Here is a 26,933-nt window from a genome sequence, read left to right on the forward strand (position 1 = left end):
TATTAGACACTTATATCCTGAATACAGGGCCACAGGAGGGCTTGGCCTAAGGGCTAGAAGCTTGGACTGTCATTGGTGGAGGCGGGGAAGGCTGCAGGAAGGTTGTATATATGAACGTGCTTACTACGGTCAAGTGTACCATTCAAGAGCCTTCACTGCGGTCCAGTGGTTAAGAACCCGCCTTTCAATGCAAGGGACGCAAGTTCGATCCTTGGTCAGGAAACGAGGTGCCCCGTGTGCCACGGAGCAGCCAAACCTGAACTATAATTTCTAAGCCCACACAAATGGTGGAAGAAAATGGGTCAGGATGTGGAGACGTTTCTGGGACTCTGATATAGGAGCTCCACGGGAAACTCCAGAGGGCTTCAATGGATTTGGAGATATAAGAATGGAAGGGTTGGGAGTGTGGATGCAAATCGGGAGGTTTAAACCAGCTTGCTGGGAAAAGGTTGTGGGTTTTGTGGGAATGGCTCCTTCGTCTGAGTGGGGACGCCTGTACCACGACCTAGAGCTGTAAATCCACACCCCGCTGATGGAGGCCCCAGAGGCCCCCGTGAGGAGGGGAAATGTTGGCAGGGCTAAGGTGAAAGGGGGACAAAAGAGAGGCTGTGTACACAGGCTGTGGGTTAAGAAGGCCACATTTCTTTAATCTAAAAGCATCATGGGGGGACCTCCCTGGTGGTCCAGTGGCTAAGACTTGGAGCTCCCAATGCAGGGGCCCGGGTTAGACCTCTGGTCAGGGAACTAAGATCCCACGTGCCACGGGGCCCCTAAGGCCACGTACTGCAACTACTGAACCTGTGTCCCACAACGAGAGAGCCCACACAGCCAAAAGTTAAATAGTAAATTTTAAAAGTGATAAAAATATTTTTTCAATGATAAAAACTTAAGAATAATGTAAACAAAAAGTAAGTGCCACGGGGATGGATCCTACGTCTCGCTGGGCAGCGCTCCCCGCCCTGGTGTCCCAGCACAGGAGGCGTGTAGACAGGAAGTGCGGCACGCGGGGACCAGGGAGACTGCCCGGGCCCACCTGGGGAGCACAGGAGCCAGGGCCGGGCTGGACGCGGTCCCTGTGCCACAGTCCTGAGGGGGGTGCAGGCGGCACCTGCAAGACCCTGTAGGGGTGCCCCAGCACGGCCACCAGGGCTCTGGACTGCAGGGAGAATCTCCACTTGAGGGCCAACTACGAACCCGCTGTCGGTCATTCAGCAGAACCACCCGGTGACTGAGGACACGAAGCCATCTTGAGAGTGAGATACAGCTGACTCTTGAACGGCACTGGGTTAGAGGCTCCACAATAAAAAATCACAGAATTTACACCTCCGTACCCACAAGTTCTGAAACGTGGATTCTCCCCACCAAGGACTGCATCATGCTACACAGTATTTGAGGTTCCCTGGTGGCTCAGTGGTAAAGAATCCGTCTGCAATGCAGGAGACATGGGTTCAGTCCTTGGGTTCAGAAGGTCTCCTGAAGGAGGAAACGGCAACCCACTCCAGTATTCTTGCCTGGGAAATCCCATGGACAGAGAAGCCTGGTGGGCTACAGTCCATGGGGTCACAAAAGAGTCAGAAAAGACTTAGCAACTAAACCATCATGTAGTATTTACTACTGAAAAAGATCCATGACCTGCAGTTCAAACCTACACTGTTCAAGGGTCAACTGGTCATAACGTCTGGGAGGTTCTGCGGCTCAGGACCAGCTTTTCAGAAAAAGCTGGGACAACACGCGCCTTCTTCTGCCCCTTACAGAAAAGCCAAAGTTCCATTGCAAAACAGTTTTATTTGTTAAATTATCAAATGAGATTATCACACAAAAATAACTACATGGCTAGGCTAAGTACATAAAGTGCTCAAGTCTCAAGAACCTGGGCGGGCCACGGCAGGCTCCCCGCCCTAACGAGGGACGCAGGCCATGCTTCCTCCCCATGGGGCGCAGTGACGTCCTTGCCTGGGGTGGGGACACACTCTGCATGTGACTCACGGCTCGTCGTGGCACAAGGGGCTCCTAACCTCTTCCTGAGTTTCCCCGCCAGTGGCCTCCTCGGGATTAAAATACCACCGGCTGAGGGCCTTGGGGCTCTGGGCCTCTTCCCAGACCTCCTGGTTGATTAAGGCTGCCTCTTTACTTGCCTCGGCGGAAAGTTCCAGAACCTGGTCGAAGCTCCTGCATCAACAAGAAGACAATGGAATCTTTTCACCACCCCTACCAGCCTGCCCGAGCGCCTATGAGGCTGCCACATGGGGGAGACAGGTTCAGGGTGACCCTCCTTGGGCTCGTGGGAAAGCGTGGGTGAGTAAGATTTGTCTGAGCAGAACTCAAACAGCAAAGCCTCTAGAACAGGACTGGCCAGGTGTGAAGGAAAAGAGTCGTTTGCTCGACAAATATTTAAGGAGTACCAACACCGTGCCAGGAACCGTCCTAAGGGCGGGAGGCAGAGCCGTGAATGGGGCACCGTCCCAGGGATCCCACGAAGTACACAGCGGTGGGGAAGCCGGCATAAAACGCGCTTTCCCATTCGTGTGTTTTCCATTCACTCCTGTGACCCTCATTCCCATTCCCAAATGAGCGTGTTTCCCATTCACCCGTGACCCTGGTAACCTAGAACCTGTTGGCGTGTCTGATTTCACCCCAGGCACACAGAGTGAGGTGATGTCATAGCAGGTGGTGTTTATCATGAGGACCTTTCAAACTTTTCAGGCACCTTGGGAAGTACACTTGGCATTGTAAAGGAGAAGAAAACTAGATTCTCTTTTGGAAGAGGTGCAGGAAAGCCCAATGATTAGAAAAGTCCCGTGGGTGGGGGCAGGCAGGCAACTTTGTGGGATTGGCCAAGGGCTGTATGGACCTGGGCCCTGGTTACACAAAGGTGCCTGTTCGTGAAAGCCATCGTGACCACCTGTGGCTCTTCTACATGTATTTAGACATTAATAAGAGGTTCCAAGATCTCTCAAAGCCCCTGTTCTGAAAAAGACATAAAGACCAATCTAAAGGTCCCTGATGTGCTATGTTACCCTGGGGAAGTGATTGCCCCTTTCTATTTTGGCTGCTCAAGAACACACACAGGGGACTTCCCTGGTGGTCTAGTGGTTAAGACTTCACCTTCCAATGCAAGGGGTGTGGATTCAACCCCTGGTTGGGGCGCTAAGATTCCACATGCCTCCCATACCAAAAAACATCAAACAGAAGCAATGTTGTAACAAACTCAATAAAGACTTTAAAACCGTCCACATCCAACAACAAAAAATTTCTTAGAAAAAGAACACACACCAGGGTTTTCCTGGGTTGCAAGAATCTTGCTCTCTCCCTGCCTCGCTGGACCTTTGTACCCTTGGCCCCTGGAAATATCAGAGCTGCCCACCCTCCGGAGCACAGCAAACCCTCCACAGGGCAGCTGCCAACAGCCCCCCTCTGCCCGAAGGGGAGGTGGCAGGGAGGGGTGCTATCTTTTTCTTAAACTATTTTCTGCAATACCTTCGGAGCTCCAGGTCCTTCTTCTGGATCACCTCCCTGAGTTCCCTCATCATGTCAAATGCCTTCACATTGTCTTCTGAGCTGCCAATGCCAAGTTCTCCCAGCAGATGGCGTGTGGTCGTCAATTCCCGCTGCAACTCGTCTGGAGGGAAAAAGGGGTCGTCAACCACAGTTTCAAGGCGCCCCAAGCAATGGACACACGAGCTGGGTGGCCAACTGGATTTTTCTCCTTTTGCTGGAATGCTCTCATGTGATGCCAGAATTGTGAAAGGCTTGAAGGAAGAAAGGGCAGTGAAGGAAGACATTCGTGCACGGGCACCACCTCTGTGCCCCTCTGCCCGAGATCACAGGGGTCTGAGACGATGGGTCAGGTGTGTCTGCCATCCAGGAAGTTACGGAAACATACCTGAAATGGCATACTGGTGTCCTCTGTACAGAAACGAATGCATAAGACAGAGAAGATCTGGGCGAGAAGTAACTTAAGAACAAACCCGTGGTTTCCATTCCCCGGTCCCACCACTTCTGCACTCGCTCCCCACATCACCCCCATGTAGAAAGCCACCTGCAAGAGCACTGGGTCCCCCACCTGCTCTAGCAAAACCAGCATTTCTGAGTCTGGTACAAGTCCCAACACTACACGTCACAACTGTACATTATAACACTTGGGGACCCTTGTAAGGGTTCTTCTTATCAACACACATCTTCTTTGCCGACAGACTGAACTGTGTCCTCCCCAAAAGCCATGTTCAGGTCTTAATCTCAGGTACCTGTGAACGTGACCTAGCTGGAAATGAGGTCTCCAGAGATGTAACTGAATTAGAACGAGGTCATTAGAGAGGGGCCTAACCCAGTAACTGGTGTTCTTGTAAGAAGGGGGGAGTTTAGACAAGGAGTCTCAGAAACAAGGCCATGTGAAGACAGAGGCAGTGCAACCCAGTAACTGGTGTTCTTGTAAGAAGGGGGGAGTTTAGACAAGGAGTCTCAGAAACAAGGCCATGTGAAGACAGAGGCAGTGCCGCAACACTGTAATAAAAAACAAAAAAACAAAGCCAAAATAAACTTAATAGGGATTTCCCTGGCGGTCCGGAGGTTAGGAAACCGCCTGCCAACGCAAGGGACACGGGTTCGATCCCTGATCTTCAGTTGCCTCAGGGCAACTAAGCCGACCGCCACAAGTCCTGAAGACCGTGCGCCTACAGCCCGTGGTGAGAAACAAGGAGCCCGCACACAGAAATGAGAGGAGCCCCCTGCTTCCAGCAACTAGAGAAAACCACAAAGACCCAGTGCAGCCAAAAAGAAAATAAATCATTAAATACAAAACAAATAAAAGGAACAGCTGGGGGTAAAAAGAGAGAGAGGGGCAGAGTTTGGAGAAATGCTCCACCAGCGAACACCTGCCCCAACACTGAAGCCAGGAGAGAGGCATTCTCCACCAGAGATCCCAGAAGCATCCAACCCCAGTGTGGCCCCCTCAACTGGGAGGGAACACTTATCTGTTGTTTTCAGCCACTCTGTTTGTGCTATTTTGTTACAGAAGCCCTAGGAAACTCTAACAGTCCCCAATCCCAATTCCTCCCAACTATCTAAGGAATTTATCAGACATGGAGACCGAGAGTTACAAATAAAATTAGAAACCTGGACACGGATGATGGTTCAACAAGGCTCATTTTTCAAGGTCCTGTGCCATACATATACTATTTCACATTGGAAAAGGCTTGATTTTACATCAGCTTCAAACAAAGCATATGCAAGTGGCTCATGAGAGCTCAGCTTAGAGATTATGAAACTACGCCATGTTAACCAGCAATCTCACTCCCGGGCATTTATCTAGACAAAACTTTAATTCAAAAAGATACATGCACTCCTATCTTCATAGCAGCACTATTCACAACAGCCAAGACACAGAAGCGACCTAAATGTCCACCGACAGATGAATGAATAAAGATGACGGGGCACATACACACAGTGGGATACGACTCAGTCATGAAAAAGCGTGAACTACGCCACTGCAGCAGCATGGACGGGCCCAGAGGTCATCACACTCAGGGCAGTGAGCCAGGCAAAGACAAATGTCATATGTCACCCATTATGATGGAATGTAAAAAAAAAATGGGTACAAATGAACTTATCTACAAAAGAGAAACAGGCTCACAGACATGAGAATAGACTGGTGGTTACCAAGCAGCAGTGGGTTGGGAGAGAGATGGAGTGAAGTCTGGGATTCAGTTCAGTTTAGTTCTGTTGCTCAGTCGGGTCCAACTCTTTGCGACCCCATGGACTACAGCACGCCAGGCTTCCCTGTCCAGCACCAACTCCCAGAGCTTGCTCAAACTCACATCCATCAAGTTGCTGATGCCATCCAACCATCTCATCCTCTGTTGTCCCCTCCTCCTCCTGCCTTCAGTCTTTCCCAGTGTCAGGGTCTTTTACAATGAGTCAGTTCTTCTCATCAGGTGGCCAAAGTATTGGAGTTTCAGCTTCAGCATCAGTCCTTCCAATGAATATTCAGGACTGATTTCCTTTAGGATTGACTGTTTTGATCTCCTTGCAGTCCAAGGGACTCTCAATAGTCTTCTGCAACACCACAGTTCAAAAGCATCAATTCTTCAGCACTCAGCTTTCTTTATGGCCCAGCTCTCACATCCATACATGACAACTGAAAAAACCATAGCTTTAACTATACGGACCTTTGTCAGCAAAGTAATGTCTCTGGCTTTTTAATATCCCGTGTAGGTTGGTCATAGCTTTTCTTCCAAGGAGCCAAGGTCTTTTAATTTCATGGCCGCAGTTACCATCTGTAGTATTTTGGAGCCCCCCAAAAATAAAGTCTGTCACTGTTTCCACTGTTTCCCCATCTATTTGCCATGAAATGATGGGACTGGATGCCATAACGGTAGGAATATTGAGTTTTAAACCAACTTTTTCCACTCTTCTCTTTCACTTTCATCAAGAGGCTCTTTAGTTCTTCTTCACTTTCTTCTATAAGGGTGGTGTTGTCTGCGTATCTGAGGTAATTGATATTTCTCCCAGCAATCTTGATTACAGTTTTCACTTCATCCAGCCCGGCATTTCGCATAATGTACTCTGCAGAGAAATTAAATAAGCAGGGTGACAATACCTTGACATAACAAAGCCCTGACGTACTCTTTTTCCAACTTGGAACCAGTCTGTTGTTCCATGGCCGGTTCTAACTGTTGCTTCTTGACCTGCGTATAGATTTCCCAGGAGGCAAGTCAGGTGGTCTGGTATTCCTATCTCTTGAAGAATTTTCCAATTTGTTGTGATCCACACAGTCAAAGGCTCTGGCATAGTCAATAAAGCAGAAGTAGATGTTTTTCTGGAACTCTCTTGCTGTTTTGATGATCAAACGGATGTTGGCAATTTGATCTCTGGCTCATCTATCTTTTCTAAATCCAGCTTGAACAACTGGAAATTCACGGTTTACATACTGTTGCAGCCTGGCTTGGAGAATTTTGGGCATTACTTTACTAGTGTGTGAGATGGGTGCAATTGTGCAGTAGTTTGAGCATTCTTTGGCATTGCTCTTCTTTGGGATTGGAATGAAAACTGACCTTTTCCAGTCCTGTGGTCACTGCTGAGTTTTCCAAATTTGCTGGCATTGGAGTGCAGCACTTTTACATCATCTTTAAGGACTTGAAATAGCTCAACTAGAATTCCATCACTAGCTTTGTTCATAATGATGCTTCCTAAGGCCCACCTGACTTCGCATTCCAGGATGTCTGGCTCTAGGTAAGTGATCACACTATCATGGTTATCTCAGTCATGAAGACCTTTTCTGTACAGCTCTTCTGTGTAATTTTTCCACCTCTTCTTAATAACTTCTGTTAGTCCACACCATTTCTGTCCTTTATTGTGCCCATCTTTACCTGAAATGTTCCCTTGGTATCTCTAATATTCTTGAAGAGATCTCTAGTCTTTCCCAATCTATTGTTTTCCTCTATTTCTTTGCAATGATCACTGAGTAAGAAGTTTGGGATTAGTAGATGCACACAAAGTATATATAGAATGATAAAACAATATGGCCCTACTGGGGATGTAGATGCAGTATCCTGTGAGTAACCATAATGGTTGCTAAGTAGCGTCAGTCGTGTCTGACTCTGTGCCCCCATAGACGGCAGCCCACCAGGCCCCTCTGTCCCTGGGATTCTCCAGGCAAGAACACTGGAGTGGGCTGCCATTTCCTTCTCCATAACCATAATGGAAAGAGAACATAAAAAATGATTTTTTATATATATATATATATATATATATACACACACACACACATATATAGATGTCGAGTTGAATTGGGCTTCCCTGGTGGCTCAGCAGTAAAGAACCTCTCTGCCAAATCAGGAGACCTGGGTTCGATCACTGGATGGGGAAGAGCCCCTAGAGGAAGAAATGGCAACCCATTCCAGTATTCTTGCCTGGAGAATCCCATGGACAGAAGAGCCTGGTGGGCTTACAGTCCATGGGGTCACAAAGAGTCAGACACGACTGAGCACACACGCATGGCTGAATCACTTTGCTGCACAGCAGAAATTAACACAACACTAATTCAATTATACTTAAATGAGGACGGAAGGAAGGGAGATAGAAAATGGGAGAGAAAGGAAGGAAGGAAGGAGGCAAACTCTAGGGCAGCTGAAAACTTGCTTGAGAAAGAGACTTGTTCTAAAGAGAACCGTAGGGTCTTGGATGGTGCTCTTCACACCTGCCAACTTCTTCAAGTGAAGTATTAGATGGGAACGCCCTACGGGAGAGGTACCACCTCCACTCCGCTTAGAAGACAGGACGAGGTAGGGGGTGGTGGCCCTGTGGTTTCCCAGCTGCCAAAGCACCTCACAAGATCTGCCCCAGCCTGAGAGACGGCAGGCCCCCAGCATGCCTTTCAGGGCAGGAGATCACTGAAGGGTCATCCTACAAACCTGGGGTCAAATCCCAACACAGCTCTGACTCAGGACCCGACCCTGAGCAAACGTCAGCCTCGCTGGCCCCCGCATCCTCTGCCATTTGACGGGGGACACACCATCTCCTTGTGAGGAGGCCTGGGACATGACTCAGAGGGATAAAGGGACCCAGGACCCAGGAGATGCCAACATGCAGCAGTGGCTTGTCCTGCCCCTTGCCCAGCAGCCGACCAGCTCTCACCTAAGAAGAGCTGCCTGTCTCCATCCAGGTGGACTGATTTCACGGGCAGCTCATGCCGTGTGGTGTCCAGGGCCATTGCGAATGTCTTGTACTGTTCCCGAAAGCGGCTGGCCACAGCCTCCAAGGGGCTCAGCATCTCAATCTGCAGGCAGGGAGGGAAGAGCCTATGAGATGAAGCCCTGCGCTCCCCTCCCTGCAAGTTCACAGGATGGCACGTGTGAGGTAAAGATTCAGCACTGTTCTGGGACTTCCCTGGGGGTCCAGAGGTAAAGACTCCACACTTGGAGTGCTTCCACTGCGGGGGATGTGGGTTCGATCCCTGGTTGGGGAATCTCAGATCCCACGGGCTGCACGGTGTAGGCAAAAGTACAAGAAAATAAAAATAAAGAAACTGATTGTTGTTCAGTCGCTAAGTCGTGTCCGACTCTTTGAAAGCCCCTGGACTGCAGCACTCCAGGCTCCTCTGCCCTCCACTATATCCCCAAGCTTGCTCAGTTTCCTGTCCATCGAGTCAGTGATGTGGATACCACCATTTAAGAACTGGCCACACCATTTAGAACATCTGATAAGACAAACCTTAATAAAAAGCAGCAGCACTGGCCCTGCCAGGTCTCCCTGGGCAGCTTCCGGGGGAGCGGGCTCTCCCCAGTCCCAGCGGGCCGGTAGCAAGGTGGCCCAGGCCTCCTCACCAGGAACATGTGCTGGCCTTCCAGCATGTTCCAGGGCTGAGCCCTCGACTGGGATCACGGTGGACCCAGGAAGGCTGGGCCCTCCTGTTTCAGAGCATGGAGTTGACAGGCCTCCATCCACCAAGGCCATGCCTGCCAAGCCTTCTTTCCTCATACACGCTGTCTGGGGGTTGTAAGGATTCCTTTGCATGACTATCTTTTCTTTTTCTCCTACTGTGAGGTCCGGGAGGACAGGGACCCCGTCTACAGCTTGGGGCCAGGCCACAGAGAACACTCACTAGCATGTGCTGGGTGTCGCGGGCTGGGCTTGTTCTCACAAGCTCCTTGGTTGGTACCCCAACCCCCAGCACCTCAGAACGTGACCTGACCTGGAGACTTTACAGAGGTAATCCAGTTAAGGCGGGGTCGTTAAGCTGGGCCCTGATCAGTATGACAGGTGTCCTCATTAAAGGGGGCAATGTAGAGACTGACACTCACGGGGAAAAGGCCAGGTGACAATGAGACCCAGGGAGCAGATGGCCGCTGACAAGCCAAGGACAGAGCCTGGAACATATCCTTCCCTCACGGCCCTCGGATGGAACCCACCCTGCTGACACCTTGATCTCAGATGCACAGCCTCCAGAATGAAGGGAGAATACGTGTCAGTTGTTTAAGCTGCCACCCCATCTGTTGTCCTTTGTTATGGTGGCCCCAGACACACACTTCCTGGGTGAGGAACCCCATTTCCTGATCGACACTTCCTAGGTTCCCAGGGTTCACTGGAACCTTCCTTGACATGGACATTCCTGTCCATTCAGCACCAAGCTTGAATCTCCCACCAGCACCCTGGCCCACCTGGGCTGACCAGAGCATGTCTCTTTTTTTTTTTGGCCACACCCCATAGCATGTGGGACCTCAGTTTCCCAACCAGGGATGGAATGCATGCCCCGGGCACTGGAAGGTGGAGTGTTAACCAGCAGACGACTGGAGAAGTCTTCTAGTGCCCATGTGTGTTAAAGAGATAGGCCCATTGGCAGGTTGGTTCTGACACTGTTCTGACATTACCGCCACATCCTCTGATAAACTGCCACACAGAAATACCCAGTGGTGTCAAAAGCCGAGCACAGAGTTGAAGCCAAATGAGGAGGGACACTCACAATAAAGGCTCTCTCCGACCCCCCCGAAGGATGATGCTGCTGGGACATGAGGCTCAGAGGCCGTGGTCACCCCTGACCTGTGCATCCAGGAAGTCCTCCAGCTCCCTCTTCTTCTGACAGAGGAGAAGCCTGCGCTTCAACTCATAAGCCTTTTTCTGGAGTTTCTCTTTCTCTTTACACAATATTTCTAGGTTCTTTTCTGCCTGTTCTTCGAATGCAGACAGGCCATTCTCCATCTGGGAAATGGAAAACAAAAGTTCAGGCCAGAGGGGACCCTGCCTCCATGGCTGACAGCGGCCACCCTTCCATCTGCAACCCACAGGAAAAGAGGCTCCATCCTTACCTTCACGGTCAGCAGGGTCAGAAGGAGAGTCTGGGACTCCATCATTTCCATCGCTTGTGATAGATCCTTCAGGAGAAGAAAAAGATACTCCCAGTTCCCTAAGAACTGATATAAATCCAGTTCTCTCCCCCTGGGAGAGAAGGGGCAGAACCCTAACCCATATGCACTATCTTCAAACTAGTAATCTGCTGCTTCTTGACTGTGTATCACCAAGCGGGCTCTATTTTCTCACTTCGTCTTTTGGGGCCTCTGTGAAAGGACGAGGGTGCTCTTTGGTCCCTTTCTGGCAGTTGGGTGGTCTAGTGCCAGCTGGACAGCACCCACCAACCTGGTGACCCACCAGAACCAGGACTAGGGGCTCCCCCGCGGGTGAGACCACAGCCCAGCCACCTTCCCTGCCATAGTCGGGACCTGGCCTATAGACCGCCCGAGTGTGGCGCCAGAAAACCAGACCCCAATCTCATTTTTCACATGACCCTGAACTTTATCTCCTCCCAGAGGTGTATACTTGGGAAGATGAAACTGTAAATCCTCTAAGAATGTTGTGGTTTTTGTCCTAAAAGACATAGCTGGCTTGTTCGCTCTTGGAGCAAGGCATCGAGGGGCGCCTGGCATAAGGCAGGAGTTGGGACAGACTTAGTCAACCTGCAGCAGCAGCTTCCCTCTCAATCCAGACACTCACTGGGCTCTTTTCACTCACGGTGGAAGATGATGACAACTCAGCTTTCTTTGACTTTTTTTTAAATTGCGGAGTCTTTCGGACCACACTTTTATCTAAGATGAAAAAAAGTGTTATCCATAAAGTGAAAAGACAGAGGCCACCCAATGTTCACTGCAGCGCTATTTACAAGAGCCAAGACATGTAAGCAACTAAATGTCCATAGACAGATGAATGGATAAAGAAGATGTAGTACGTATCTGGGGCTTTCCTAGCAGCTCAGATGGTAACGACTCTGCCTGCAATGCAGGCGACCAGGGTGCGATTCCTGGCTTGGAAAGATCCCTTGGAGAAGGAAATGCCAACCCACTCCAGATTTCTTGCCTGGAAAATCCTGTGGACAGAGGAGCTTGGCGGGCTACAGTCCATGGGGTCGCAAAGAGTCAGACGTGACTAAGTGACTAACACTAGTATATATTCTACAATGGAATATTATTCAGCTGTAAAAAGAATGAAATAATTCTATTTGCAGCAATATGGATGGACCTAGAGATTATCACACTAAATGAAGTCAGACGGAGAAAGACAGATATCATATGATATCACTTAATGTGGAATCTTAAAAAAAAAAAAAAAGAACTTATATACAAAATGGAAACAGACCCATTGACAGAGAAAACAAACTTATGGTTACCAAAGAGAAAAGGTGGGGGGGATAAATTAGGAAGTTGGAATTAACATTTAAAATAGATACCCAATAAGGACCTACTGTACGTAAGGGAGCTATACTCAGTATAACAGGGAGGCCTGTTACTTTATAACAACATATAAGGAAAAAGAATCTACATAATCTTTATATATATATATACACACACACACATATATATGAATCACTGCGTTATATATCTGAAACTTACACAACATTGTAAATCAACTATACTTTAAAAAAACAAGTGTTTCTAAGGTGAGAAGAGCAGACTTCGGAAGACCTCAGGGAGGCACTGCAAGCCCCGGCGGGGGATGGACGGGGACAGCGACTGGCTCACCATGAATGGCCGAGAGATCCAGGTCAGACAAGGCAGTGTCATGCCCATCCAGCAAGGTCGACTGCAGGTTGCCCTTGTCACCTCCACTGCCATCTACGGGACCCAAGGAGAATTCCGCGAGTCAGCACAGTTAGCAAGATGCTCTACACCTAAGCCTGGAAGCAGGAAACTTTTCTCTACAATACCACCTGCTTCCAAAAACTGTTTCTTGCAAAGAAGCAGTAGAGAAGGCTGAAAAACCTTTAGAAATTCCCACCCACCAACTTGAATATATTTTAAAGTAGAACTAGAAAAGAGAGGCATTCTTTATGACCAAAAGACACAAATAAGCCTTTCTGCTTAGTTTAAATAAAAGATGCTGTGTACATATGAATGTATAAAACATAAATAGACCTAAGACCTACTCTATAGCACAGAGAACTACACTCAATAGTTTGTAATGACCTATAAGGGAAAAGAATCAGAAAAAGAATAGACATAATATAGAATAGACACTTGGTATAGAATAGACATTTAGTATACGTATAACTAAATCACTGGGCTTTACAGTTGAAACTAATACAACACTGTAAATCAATTATCCTTCAATAAAAATATAAAAATAGGGAATTCCCTGGCAGTCCAGTGGTAAGGAATCCACGCTCTCACTGCTAGGGCCCTGGGCTTGACCCTGGTTGTAGAACCAAGATCCTGAAAGCTGTGTGGTGCAGTGAAAAATAAAGAAAGAAAAACAAAATAAACTTATAAACAAACAAACAAGATGCTTTGCTCAGAGAGTTCTCCAGACAAGAACACTGGAGTGGGTAGCCATTCCCTCCTCCTAGGGGATCTTTCCAACCCAGGGATGGAACCTTGGTCTCCTGCACTGCAGGCAGATCCTACCATCTGAGTCACCAGAGAAAGCCAAGAGTCCAATAGCATGCAATATACATGTTCTGCCCTCTGCTCTTTTTCTCTCTTTCTCTTGTAGCTTCATTTTTTAGCCTCTATTTAAAAATGTGAAATTACACCTTGTACTGTCTAAAATGGGCACTTGGTGAACTGCAGGTTTCAATTAAACAAGGTTTCCAGAAGGCTGCAGAATGAGCAAATAGTATATAAAATACAGCCATGTTAGCAAGTAAACAAAACTCTTCAATGAACAACTATGCAGTTGAGGAAACCAAAGTAAAGTGACAAAAAGTATAGATGGTGGTACCTTTTGTGTTCAAATGTTCATTAGATAAACAAAACTCTATCAAGAGCAGTTGGTTGCTTCCTAGGTGAGGAATGGGAACTAGACGTAGGAGATGGTGACTTTTTCTGTTTCCACTGGTTGAATGTTCTGTCATCTGCCTGTATAGCATTTCCATTAAGAAAAGTAATTTCCTATAAGCCATACAGTGGAACTCAAGCAGTCCCTCTAAATTATCGTGGCTATGTTTAAATCATAATTCTGTCTTGGCACTACTGACATGGCGGGGGGGGGGGCTGTAGATCATTCTTCTCTGTGGGGCCATCCTGTGCTCTGAGGGTGTCAATCCCTGGCCTCCACCCACCAGCATCCCATACCTCCCCCTTCGATAACCCCAGCTGAGAACCCTGAGTTATAAATGTGGCAGGCCCAGTTTTTGGCCCCTCTGACCATGCCAGCTTTCCCAGCCTCACACATGGCCCTCAACCCAACTGCGTGGGAAAAGACTAGAAGGCTGGCTCCAGCTCCATGTGCCCACTTCTCAATCGTGCCTGGGTCAAGGAACAGAATAATTTCTGACAAACAGCTAAAACAGGATCAGCAAGTTGCAGCCTGCAGGCCAAATCTGGCCCACTTCCTGTGTTTGTTAATGAAGTTTTATTAGGACACAGACATGCCCATTTGTGTACACATGGTCTGTGGCTGTTTTCACGCTGAGAAAGGCAGAGTTAACTGTTTGGTGACAGAGGCTGTCTGGCCTGCAAAGTCTAAAATATTTATCACTGGCTCAGAAAAGTTTTGCTGACCCGTGATCTAAACAATAAAGCAGGAAATCTAAGTCGTAAAAGAACATATTTAGTTTTCTCCTATGGGACTCAAAGTTATTGCCGTTTTGAATGAGGGTTTGTGGGCCAAGAAAGCTTTGCTTTTTGTGAATTGCTCTTCTACAAGAGAACAGCTGCCCACTACCACTGGTGAGGCAGGCACAGGAGGAGCTGGATGATGTGCTACTTTGGGGAGGAGGCTTCCCCAACTTCTAGAATGAGCACACTGACTAGGACTGAATAGCAAATACACCAATAATAATTCTCTGAGGTAGGTCATGGGTGAGCTTCTGCCCTCCTGGGCTACATTCCCCCTTTTCCTTGGTCACATGGCATGTGGGATCTTAGTTCCCCGACCAGTGATCAAACTCATGCCCCATCCCTCAACTCCCGTGGAAGCGCAGTCTTAACCACTGGACCGCTAAGGAAGTCCCCATTACCCATTTTTTAAATAACCAACACATGACATGTCTACAGTCAGAAAATGTGAAAGTGTTTCGTATCGCTCTGGTGACAGCTTTTAGGAGACGATCCAACCCAAGATAGTGAGAGGCAGGAGGAGGGTGTAGCCTCATATCCTCTCTGAAAGTCCTGCTCTCAGCGCTCTGGTGGAGAAACAGTCACATGAGCAAGGAACTGGGACCACAAGGGAGCACCATGATGGCAATGTGGCTCTTCTCTGGGGCCGCCCGGCAAGGAAGGGACCAGCCCCCGCGTTCCTCTGCCATCCCCTGCAGCTCCTCACACATCCCAAATCAGTCTTTATACTGAAACTCTCTGCCTAGTTCCTTTCCTTCATGCTCCCCATGAAGGAAAGGGAGTTTTAACGCAGCATACTTAGAAACAAAATTCACCACCATGCTCATCACCATCTGAGCCTCGGAGCTCTTTCACGCCCTCCCTGTATCTTTACCCACCTTTGCTCTTTTGGAGCTGGCTGGATTTTGTTCCACCTTCAGACATCGTCCCACCGGCCTTTAATGCATCTGCTGCAGAAGCCTATTAGGGGAATATGTGACCTTCAGGGGACAAGACACCTTCCATCCTGCCGTGTGCAAAGCCTGCATCTGCTCTTACTTGGAGGCAAGGGGATAGACTCAAGGAGTTCTGACATTTAATTGCATATATACAGGATGAGGGCTTCCCAGGCGGTGCTAGTGGTGAAGAACCCACCTGCCAATGCAGGAGACATAAGAGATGTGGTTCAATCCCTGGGTTGGGAAGATCCCCTGGAGGAGGGCATGGCAACCCACTCCAATATTCTTGCCTGGAGGATTCCATGGGCAGAGGAGCCAGGCAAGCTACAATCCATGGGGCCACAAAGAGTGGGACATGAGTGAAGCAACTTAGCATGAATGCCCACACATAGAGGATAAATGTTACTTTTTTCAAAAAGGATACCCTCATATCCATTGAACATAGGAAACAATAAAAAATTTGCTGGCGGTGATATCTGACATGGCAGATTACAGATGACTGATTTTCTGTATACTTTTTAGTATTGCCCAGTTTTACAGAGAGAACATATTAATTCGGTAGTCAGAAAAAACAAAGCTTCTGTACAGGTCTTACTCTTCAAAAATTATAAAAAAGCAAGGAACACTTGGAGCTGGCAAGCCATCATAGTAATATAAAAGCAAAAAGAAAACCTTGTAAAGAGTGAAAATATTTTGATGTACAGACACCACTCCTACTCAGCCTCCCAATGGAGGTCTGAGAATAAGAAATAAAAGGCAAGCGAGTTGCAAAAGAAAAAAGAAAACTCCCTTCTTGCAGACAGGATACTTCACATAGAAAATCCCAAAAGAGGTTTAGAACCACTGCTAAAATTAGAAAGTAAGTTTAGTAAGTTTGCAGGATACAGGGCCAATATAAGAAGATACGTCTAGCAATGAACAACTTTGCGACCCCATGGACTGTAGCCCACCAGGCTCCTTTGTCCATGGGATTATCCAGGCATGAATACTGAATGGGTTGCCATCTTCTCCGCCAGGGGACCTTCCTGAACCCAGGGATCAAGACTGGGCTTCCTGCATTGCAGGTGGATTCTTTTACCACTAAGCCACCTAGGAAGCCCCCCCGTATGCTGGACACCTAAAACTAATACTATACGTGAATTATTTCTTAATTTAAAAAATTAATAAAATCTCATCACAGAAAAAAACAAATTAAAGAAATAAAGAAAAGACAGTATCTTGCATAATAGCATTAAAAACCACCAAATACTTACGTATAAACCTAACCAAACATGGAGAAGATCTGTATGCTGAGAATTACAAAATACTGATGAAGGAAATCTAACAAAAACAAATAAATGGAGAGGAATACCATGTTCATAGATTGAAAGACTTGGGTGTTTTTAGGATGTTATTCTCCCTAAACTGGTACACAGATTCAGTATAATTAAAATTCCAGAACCTTTGGTAGGTAATGGCAATATAAGTCTGAAATTTGTACAGAAAGGAAAGGAACTAGAGAAACCAGTTTTGGAAAAGAACAGAGTGGGAGAATTCACAGGACCCAACTTTAAGACTTACTACAAAACTATGTAACCTGGGCGGTGTATAAATGGCCAAAGGACAGGCACACAGAACAGTGGAAAAGAACAGAGGCTAGAAAAGACGCACACATGTATAGCCAATTACTTTGCAACAGAGATGATGAGACAATACAGTGGGGAAAGGAGAGTCATTTCAACAAATGGCGCTGGAATATGAGGACATCTGTACACTTATAAATGAACTTGAATTCCATCATCACTGCAGATACAAAAATTAATTCAAAATGGATCCCAGACCTAAACGTAAAACCTAAAACTATAAAACTCAGTGGAGAAAACATGGGAGAAAATGTTTGTGATCTGGGCTGAGGCAAAGGTTTCTTAGCTAAGACACCAAAAGCACATTCCGTAAAAGCAGATATTGACAAAGCTCATCAGAAATGAGAACTTCTGCTGTTCACAAGACACTTAAGATAACAGAAAACCAAGTCACACACTGGGAAAAAAAATATTTGCAAATCACCACAAAGGGTTGATATTGAGGACACAGAAAGAACTCTCACAACTCAAGGATGAGAAAAAAAAAAAACACCTAATTTTTTTAAATGGGCAAAAGATGTGAAAGGACACATCACCAAAGATATAGGAACAGTCAATAAGTGCATGAAAAGATGCCCAGTATCATCAGCTGTTACGGAGATGTGATTTAAACCCACAGTGAAAAAAAAAAAAATGAAAAAAAAAAAAAAAAAAACCCACAGTGAGATGCCCCGTCACACCCACTAGGACGGTGTTGCCTTAAAGCAATCACTCTCCTCTGTGGCTGCAGCCTCCCTGGGTAAGTCGGGCAGTCTCTTACAAAGTCACACACACAATTCCCTTAGAATTCCCCTATCGGGAGAGATGCCAACACATCCATGCAGAATCCTGAACAGCGATGTTTAAGGTGGCTTTACTCAGAACTGCCAAAAACGGGAAACAAACCCGATGTCCTTTGCCAGGGAACGGCTGAGCACACTGCGGCCTGTCCGTGCAGTGGAATATCAGCCAGCAAAGGAACCAGCAGTAACTGTACAGAGCAGGCAGAGCGACCTTTATGTGAGAGTGGCCAGTCTGCAAGAGGCTGCATCCCGGGTGGTGCCTTTAAAAGATTTTCTGGAAAAGCTGAGCTACAGGGACAGAAAACAAATCGTGGTTGCCTGGGATGGGGAAGGGCTGGTTCCATCAGAGCACAAGGGGTCTTGGGGATGACAGACTTCTCCATCTTGACTGTGGTGGGTCTGTGACTGGATGCACTGGTCGAAACTCACAGAACTGTACGCTGAAAAGAGTGATGCTTCCTTTATGGAAACTACACCTTAATTTAAAAGATGAAAAAAAAGAAAACGGAGAAGCTCTTAAAAATCTAAAATACTATATAAGCATGCAGACACATGAGGGTGCTGTAACCAAGCTGGCCAGGGAATTTTAAAATTATGAAGTGTGGACTGTTAGCCCTTGTTGAAAATTACTTCAGTAATGTAAACCACGGACTCTGGGTCCAGATGCATCATTTTAGGTTCATCAGCTGTAAACACGTCATACTCTAGTGTGAGATGTTGACAACAGGGAGGATAGGCATGTGAGGGGGTGGAGTGGGGGTGATGTATGGGAAATCTCTGTACTTTCCACTCAGTTTTGCTTTGAAACTCAAATTGCTCTAAAAAAATTAAGTCCATTAAAAAAAAAAAAAAACCACTCCAAGCAGCGTATCAGTTGGCACAAAGGTATCCTTTTCCTTCAAGCCAGGTCTTAAATCATGTTACTTAAGAAAGAACCTGCCATTCACCCTACCAGAAAAAAAGAAAGGCAGTAGAAATAAATATTTAACTAAACTTTATCAAATCATATTATTTTTTCCAAATCATAAACAAAGACTTGAAAAATGGGGTAACACAAACCTTACACACACTGGCGGTTGGTACACGCTGAAACAAAACATCACTGGGTAACCTAAGGACTGTTTTCATTAAACATCACACAAAGCGGGTTCTCAGACTGTTCGTTTTCTGCTGTCATTTTCAATGGTCTCATCATCCTCGTGGTGTGGCTAGAAGGTAAGTCACTAAGCCCTTCCTGTAACACTGGGCGATTCAGGCACGTCATTTTTCCCCGCAGTCTTTCTCTCACACCCTACAGGTATTTTTTTATGACACCAGCCAAGGCCAGGGAACTGTGTGCCAGGCACTAGAAGGAACTGCTTCAGGACAGAATCCAGAAAGGAATTACTGTGTTGAGAGACAGGAATAACTTTATGATTCACTAGAGCTCATGGCTCTGCAAAGGGAATTCTCTAAGTGATCAGCCACCCACAACAGAGATCCACGCCTCGGCACGATGGGCGTGACAGTCCCAAAGGCAAACTGGGCCAAACCCCTGAAATGTTTCCTTTAGGACCAGGCTGTGTCTGGCTGGTGCAACTTGTCTCAGAATTCCAAGTTCAGAACTGTTTCAAATGTACGTTATATGTTACCTTTCTGGGGGCTTTCTTTTCATACTGCAAGTACCGCGACTCCACTATCCTTCCACCTGTAAGAGACACACAGTTGGTTTATAATAAAACCACAGCATGAGGTGTTAACGATCCACCAGGTACGCAGGATGCCCACACCCCACCCCGAAAGCTGGGCACTATCAGCCCTCCCTGCTCAGCCTTGAGCATGTATGAGACATCTATTGTATGCAAGAACACATGAGATACCTCCTGTATATAAGGGCTTCCCAGGTGATTTAGCCGTAAAGAACCTGCCTGCCAACGCAGGAGGCGCAGGAGACGTGGATTTGATCCCTGGGTCAGGAAGATTGCCTGGAGAAGGGAATGGCCACCCACTCCAGTATTCTTGCCTGGGAAATCCCATGGACAGAGGAGCCTGGCAGGCTAGGCTGCCAAGGGTCACAGAGAGCTGGACACAACTGATTGATGGAACACACACACACACTCTGTACACAAGTGCTTGGGTTAGAGGCGGAGCCACAGAGACCCGAGAAACTGTGATCAAGGAAGAGCAAGGGGGCTTCCCTGGCGGCTCAGTGGTAAAGAACCCACCTGCTAATGCAGGAAACCGGGTTCAATCCCTGACCCCACATGGCTTGGAGAACTAAGCTGGTGCGCCGAGCCTGTGCTCCGAAGCCCGGGAACCACAGTTACTGAAGCCCCCAGCACCCTACAGCCTGGGTTCGGCAACAAGAGAAGCCACTGCAGCGACAAGCCTGAGCACCGTTAACTAGAGCGTAGCCCCCGCGCACCGAAACTAGAGAAGAGCCCATGCAGCATCGAAGATCCAGCACAGCCAAAAATAAATAGGTAAATAAAATTATTTTTTTAAAAAAGGAAGAGCAGGAATATGTGCCAACGGTTAAGAACAGAAAGTGGACTCATGGCAGGGCAGGGAAAGGAAGAAAGAGCTTCCAAGGTGGCCACCTAGGAATTCCCTGGTGGTGCAGTAGTTAGGACTCTGGGTTCAATACCTGCTTGGGGGAACTGAGATCCCACAAACCCTGCCGCATGGCCAGAAAAAGGAAAAAGGCAAAGTTGGCCACCTGTTTACTTTCTCCTCCCGCCCCAACTTGCTGTGTCCTGTGACCCCTAACTGCCCTTCTCCCACCCAAGCCCACCTATGACCCAATCATGGTACTGCCTTTTACATCCCCCAAACCCACTCCTAGCTCAGGACGCCCGAGACTCACTCAGTACCAATACCCTTCTGGAACACAGCCATATTCGCTGGTGAAAGTCCAGCCCCACGTCCCCTTCCTCACCTGACCCTGGGACACTGAAGGTGGGTGGAGGAAACCCACATGTCCCCTCCATCCTCCAGGGGCTCTCACTGCACGCCCAGTGCTCACCCCCAGTCCTCTGCTCCGACCCTCCACCTCCTACCCCGGGCCGTCCCTCCGGTCAGCCAGTGACATCTTCCCTACTTCACCGGGAAGACAAAAGCAGTCCCAAGAGGTCCGCCCATGTGGGCATCCAGCTGCCTCCCAACCTCAGGGCCATACCCTGGGCTCCCCCATGTGATGGAACTTCTGTGCTTGGGGGTAAAGCAAACCCCCAGCTCTCGGTGCTGGGGCCCAGCCCTTACCCAGTTGGGAAACTGCCCTGGCAAACCTACTCCCCCAGCACTGCCCTATATCACCCCACTTCCTCTCTCCAAGGGTCACACTGTTCATTCTCTCTCCACTCCAACCCCCGTCCCCTCCCACTTCTCTGCTCCCCTTTACTATGCCGGCTCCTCCTCCTCTCCTCCCCGCTTCCCTGGAATCCCCCCACTCCCCAGTCTGGCCCTCACAATCACAAGGCCACCAAAGAAATTCCTTCCGGCCAGCCCCGAGATGTCCGAGCTCCGAAGCCCAGTGGGCCGCTCTCAGTGCTCGTTCTGAGGCAGCAGCAGTGGGCAGCACGCTGGCCGCACCCTCCTCTCTGACGCACTGTGTCCTCCAGGCTCACCGCCCTATAGCAGCTACAACAGGCTGTCCTGTGGGTCCCGTGTCCCCTGCTCCTCAAGCTAGCAGACTGAAGGTAGAGCTGGTGGTCACCCCAGGCGTGCCCCAGGCAGGGAAGAGCCGTGCCTGCAGGGAGAGTGGGCTCACTCAGACAGTCAGGCAGGACGCACCGAGGGTCCAGGTCAGAACAGGCAGGGTCCAGGGCGGAGAATCAAGCCACACGTGGGCTCAGCCGCCAGGTGTCCGGCAAGGGACTAGGGCAAAGGACACCCCCAGTTCCAGGTGGAGGAGACCATAATGTGCCGGTTCTAATACCATCAACAAAGGATTTGACTCATCTAGGAAGGAGATTCTGGGTTCCCTGCACAATTGAAAAACAGTTTCAAGTTGCTGGAAAATTAGAATGCACCTGCTTGTTCTCAACAGTGATGGGTTTTCCAAAGAAGCAATGTTATAAGGAAGGATATAATTTGTGTCCAAGAACTAGACCATGTGTAAATAGGACAGATGTTATAGACCAGGTAACATAAACCTCCAGTCGCTGGGGAATTAGAATTCTGCTCCAAATTCTCTGAGAGCCACACTGATGCAGAGCATAAAAATACTTCAGCCTAACAGAGGCTTGAGCTGCAACATGGGAGAACCTTGGGTCTACCACCCAAACTGGGTACTGCCAAGAGTCAAGAAGGGCTGTTGACGGTGACCACAGACACACAGGTGGTCTGTGTCAGACATGTGGGTACCCCCGAGAGACTGACACACTTATTCAGAAACAAACTGTGATGTTTTATAACAAATTCATCTCAGACTCTCCTCACCCAGTCTCACCAGTGGGTGTGTCCTCGGCACAAGCCGAGACCCGAATGGCCAGAAAGGCCCACTGCCCTAAGCAACCCCCACCAGGGCCTGCTGCACCCTTGGCTGCAGGGCTGGGTGACCAAACTCAGGGTCCCCAAAGGTGTGACTAGAAAGAAGGAAAGTCCCAGCTCTCCTGCTCTGACCTGTTTTTTCCTTTTTCCCCAGAAGCACTTACTGTGGGGCGGGGGGAGTCACTTTTTTTTGGCCGAGCCTGCAACATGTAGGATCTTAGTTCCCTGATCAGTGCCCACTGCATTGGCAGTTCCACAGAAGTCCAAAACTCACTTAATTTCAGTGGATTCCATTTCAAAAGATAGATTCTCCAATGTTACTCACCTTGTGTTCTTCCTTTGCTCCTAGCACCCCTAGCAGTGCTGGGGCCCACGGCAGGAGGCTTCCTAAAAGAGAGAAACGGGGGGAGGGAGGTCTTTTAATGCAGGTGGATAAAAAGCTCTGGGAAGCCACCCAGGAGGCTGGGCTTCCTTGGGACAGCCTTGTCCCAGCACCCACCCCTCTTGCCCATCTCTGCAAGGTGGGGCCACCTCCACGGGACGAGGGATTCTGAGTCCCAGCCTTGTCACCTGGGGAGAACACCTGAGAAGAGCAAGCTTTTCTTTGCTGGCTGGGCCATGTGGCATGTGGGACCTCAGTCCCCCCACCAGGGATTGAACCCAAGCCCCCTGTGACTCAAGTGTGGAGTTTTAATTGCTGGACCGCCAGGGAAGGCCCAAGATCAAGCATTTTTGCCGAGTCTGAACGATCTCAACTTCACTGATTCATCAGACGTTTGTGTGCCAACTGTATACCACTGAGGATACATGGTAAATAGTAGTCTAGGTTTCTCCTCTGAGAGGGATAACCAGCAATTTCCTATCAGGCAAGTGTGAAGAGGGAACGCCCAAGACCGGTAAAGGGGTGGGGGCTGGGGGTGAGTGACAAGTACCATTAACTCACATACATGACGGAGGACATTCCCAGACAGGGATCATCAAGGTCAAGGGCTCAGGAGCCCTTGAGGAGAGGGCACAGAGAATGATGTGGAAACTGGAATCAGTAAGACCCAGTGTCTCAGGAGTAAAGAATCTACCTGCTAGTGGAGGAAACGTGGGATTGATCTCTGAGTCAGGAAGACCCTCTGGAGGAGGAAATGACAACCCGCTTCAGTATTCTTGCCTGGGACAATCTCATGGACGGGAGGCCTGGAGTCGCAAAAGAGTTGGACACAACTTAGCAACTAAACAGTAAGAGCCCTATGGCTTAGCTGGAGAAGACTGACTTTAAGGAGGCGGTGAGGGATGATAAAAACACTGCGTCCCAAGAGCTAGGCGGACAGGAGGTACTTGATAAATATTTGTCAGATGAATAACTCAGGAGTGCTTGCTGAAGGGCAAGTCTGACCCCTAGGAGACATTTGGCAGTGTCTGAACACCCGTGATGGTCACAACAGAAGGGACTGCTATCAGCCTAGTGGGGGAGACCAATGCTCAACATCCTGCAATGCACAGGACAGCGCCTATCACAGAGATGACACCTGCTCCAGATGTCAACACTACCAAGGTTGGGGGACCCCTGATGTGGTGAAGGAGTGATTGGCAGCGTGGGAGGCAAGTCTGCTGCAAAACTCCTGTCAAAAAATTACGAACCTTGATGGGAGTCAGGGGGAGAATGAATGCATGTTTGTGTATGGCTAGTCCCTTCGCTGTTCGCCTGAAACTATCACAACACTGTTAATCGGCTATACCCCAAGACAAAATTAAAAAAAAAAAAAAATGAACCCTGAATATTCTTCAACCCTAAAAAGGAATGAAGTACTGATACTTGTTGAGGCAAATAAAGCTCAAAAATGTTGTCCTGAGTCAAAGAAGCCAGGCACTTAACATCACGTGTTGCATGATTCCATTGATAGTAAATATCCAGAACAGGCTAATCCATAGAGACGGAAAGCAGAGTGCTCAAGAGAGAAGGATACATATATATGTATGTAATTATGCCTGATTTGAGTTGATATATGGCAGAGACCACTACAGCGGGATGCCAGGCAGGGGTCTGGCCGCTGTCAATCCTCCTGACGTCAAAAGACAGGCTCCACTGGTGCTGGGCCCCTTGTTCAGCTCAGGGTGGCCACCTTCCGGGTTACGGGTCCTGATCCAAGGGGAGACCCAGGCCAGGGCCGGGGGACCTCCAAGCCACAGTGGGGAGAGGCAACTTAACAAATGCCGGCTGGGCGCCAGGTGCTCTGCCCCTTCATGGAGTGTTCCTAACCCCGCAGACACCTAACTGTTGGCCTGCTTTCTCTCTGTCTTCCAGGCAAGGACCTGGGATTTATACAGGCCACTCCTAGGGAGTCTCAGAGCTGGAAAGAGACAGAGTAAAGATTCCCTCTGGGCTACTCAGGTGGTGCCAGTGGTAAAGAACCTGCCTGTCGATGCAGGAGATAGAAGAGAGGAGGGCTTGATCCCTGGGTCGGGAAGATCCCCTGGAGGAGGGCGTGGCAACCCACTCCAGTATTCTTGCCTGGGGAATCCCATGGACAGAGGAGCCTGGCAGGCTACAGTCCACAGAGTCTCAAAGAGTCGGACATGACTGAAGAGACTTAGACAGACAGACACACACACGGATTCCCTCCGGGGTCTGCGCCAGGGCTCTGGAGACAAAGCAAAGAGACTCAGGCCAAACCTGCAGGGACCGGGTGGGTTGGGGAAAGGGTGGCACTACACCTGTGCCAGCCTCAAGTGCTTCCCCCAAACTTCAGAGAGGCTAATGTCAACCTCACAGTTAGGACAAGGGGCTAGCTATGGAATAAACACAAGGGATTTATTTCAGGTGGCCCGCTAAATTTTCATGCGCACAGGCACAATAAACCTTGGTGGAATAAACAAAGCCTTGTGAGACATGGAGTATTTCCTGTCATATCAATAAACAAGGACGTCCCAGTCATCAATGATTCCAGTCCTCCAGGGCACTCAGGAAGGAGACAAATACATAGGCAACCCAGCAGCCATTAGGCCACAGCAACTCCACATGGGGAGCCCTGAAGAACTCAGTGCAGGATACTGGCCCTAGACAGTTGAGATGAATATGAAAGGAATGATTTCAGTGAGCCTAGAATCTTGCATCTTTCCCTACATATAAAAGCACTAGATTCCTTAATTTGAGACACCTGGTTTTCTTTAATTCACAATAATCTCTTGATGTTCAGGCTATGTGCCCTTTGTTACCAACTTTTGAGTCCTGCCCCCAGGCCACTGGAGGCCTCGCACCAAGACCACAGACACGAAGCCCAGAACCAAGGTCACCTCTGAAATTGACTGAGCCCCTTTGTAACCATTGTAAAAGCCCACCCGCCATGATCATCACCAGCAGGCTTCTAGATCCCGAATTAGGCACAAAAAATTAGGTACAGCCCACAGCTGTACTCACCCTAAGGTGCCTTAACCAATCACCTAACGCCAACCTTCCAGCAAGAATTTTCTTGGTCTTGAGGCTATAAAACTTGGCTATTAATCCATGAAACCTGTCAACCCACTTGCTGCATTTGCAGCGTCCTCATTATCTCTGCTCTTTGCTCTTAATAAACTCACTCCCTTCTGAAATGCTGTCTGGAAATTCTTTTCCAACTGGAGCTCAGACTGCCTCAACACAAATTTTCATATTATTTGACTCCTCCCTGTCCCTTCAGAGCAGATTTCTCACGGTTACCTGAGATGCTGCCTCCCAGGCTTAAGTCCTAAACATTTCCGCTGAATAAAACATAACTCTCAACTTCCAGGTTGTGACTATTTTTTAACTTGACACCCGGAATCACACCTGGCAAGAGGGAAGTATTCCACATGTCTCTTGCTGTGTGAGCCTGGGCAAATGGTCTTTCCTCCCGAAGCTTCCATCGTCTCATTTGTAAATGAGGAACACAGGATTAAAAAAAAAAAAAAATGTAGATGAAAGGAGATATTTCAGCGGTTCAACAGCTGTCCACTACAAAAAAGATAATTGGAAGAACTACGGATCACGTTTAGTAGCGAGGCACGGCTCTAAACGCTTTAAACCACACACTAGGCGGCGGCGTCATCAGCCAGGTTTCTCCAGGGAGGAAAGCGAGGCACAGAGAGGTTAAGTCACTCGCCAGAGAACGCCCAGGATGGAAACTTCTGACCAGGGGCTCGAACTCGTCCTCGGGTCCTGCGTCCACGCTCCCCAGCATGCACAAGGCCGCGTCCCACCTCCCAGAACCCGCGCAGCTCGGTGGTTCTTGGAGGGGCTCAGATTCGAACTCACCCCGAGGACATTTACCTCCCCAGCTCTGCGGCCCCTCAGTCCCCAGACCTCGACTACAGCCCTCCAGCTAACACCCACAAACCCAGGTCCGCACAACTTACGCAGCGCCCCGCCCCGAGGTATCCGCCATTTTCCCGCCTTCAACTCAAAGGCCGGCCTCTCAAGTCGAACCCCCCGCCCTCTCCCGGGCCAGACCATATCGCGATGCCGCAAGAGGGGTGACCGTGAGTAGAGCGGCGGCCTCCTGCGCGCGCGTCTCTCTGGCCTCCCCTCAGACTTGGTTTCGCCCACCAGCGGCAGGGGGCGGGGGCACGGGCAAG

At 48.7% G+C, this 26,933-nt stretch overlaps 1 protein-coding gene across 3 annotated transcripts; it reads right to left on the reverse strand.

Annotated features, from left to right (window-relative positions):
• Window positions 1–1,765: 1,765 nt before the first annotated feature.
• HAUS8 (HAUS augmin like complex subunit 8) lies at window positions 1,766–26,923 on the reverse strand. Of its 3 annotated transcripts, XM_043467225.1 has the most exons (12): window positions 26,715–26,750; window positions 23,429–23,540; window positions 22,678–22,739; window positions 19,514–19,569; window positions 15,419–15,500; window positions 12,504–12,596; window positions 11,482–11,573; window positions 10,800–10,865; window positions 10,534–10,692; window positions 8,632–8,773; window positions 3,478–3,619; window positions 1,766–2,169 (listed from the first exon to the last, which is right to left on the reverse strand). In XM_043467225.1, the coding sequence occupies exons 5-12, from the start codon at window positions 15,462–15,464 to the stop codon at window positions 1,983–1,985; spliced, it is 927 nt and encodes a 308-aa protein (XP_043323160.1). In that variant the 5' UTR covers window positions 15,465–15,500; window positions 19,514–19,569; window positions 22,678–22,739; window positions 23,429–23,540; window positions 26,715–26,750; the 3' UTR covers window positions 1,766–1,982. The 3 variants fall into 3 exon arrangements, with proteins under 3 accessions (XP_043323160.1, XP_043323158.1, XP_043323159.1); XM_043467223.1 differs by lacking the exon at window positions 23,429–23,540 and having other exon boundaries at window positions 26,715–26,923; XM_043467224.1 differs by lacking the exon at window positions 23,429–23,540 and having other exon boundaries at window positions 11,500–11,573; window positions 26,715–26,904.
• Window positions 26,924–26,933: the final 10 nt, after the last annotated feature.

Source organism: Cervus canadensis, chromosome 4 (assembly GCF_019320065.1).
Source record: "Cervus canadensis isolate Bull #8, Minnesota chromosome 4, ASM1932006v1, whole genome shotgun sequence".
NCBI lineage: Eukaryota > Metazoa > Chordata > Mammalia > Artiodactyla > Cervidae > Cervus > Cervus canadensis.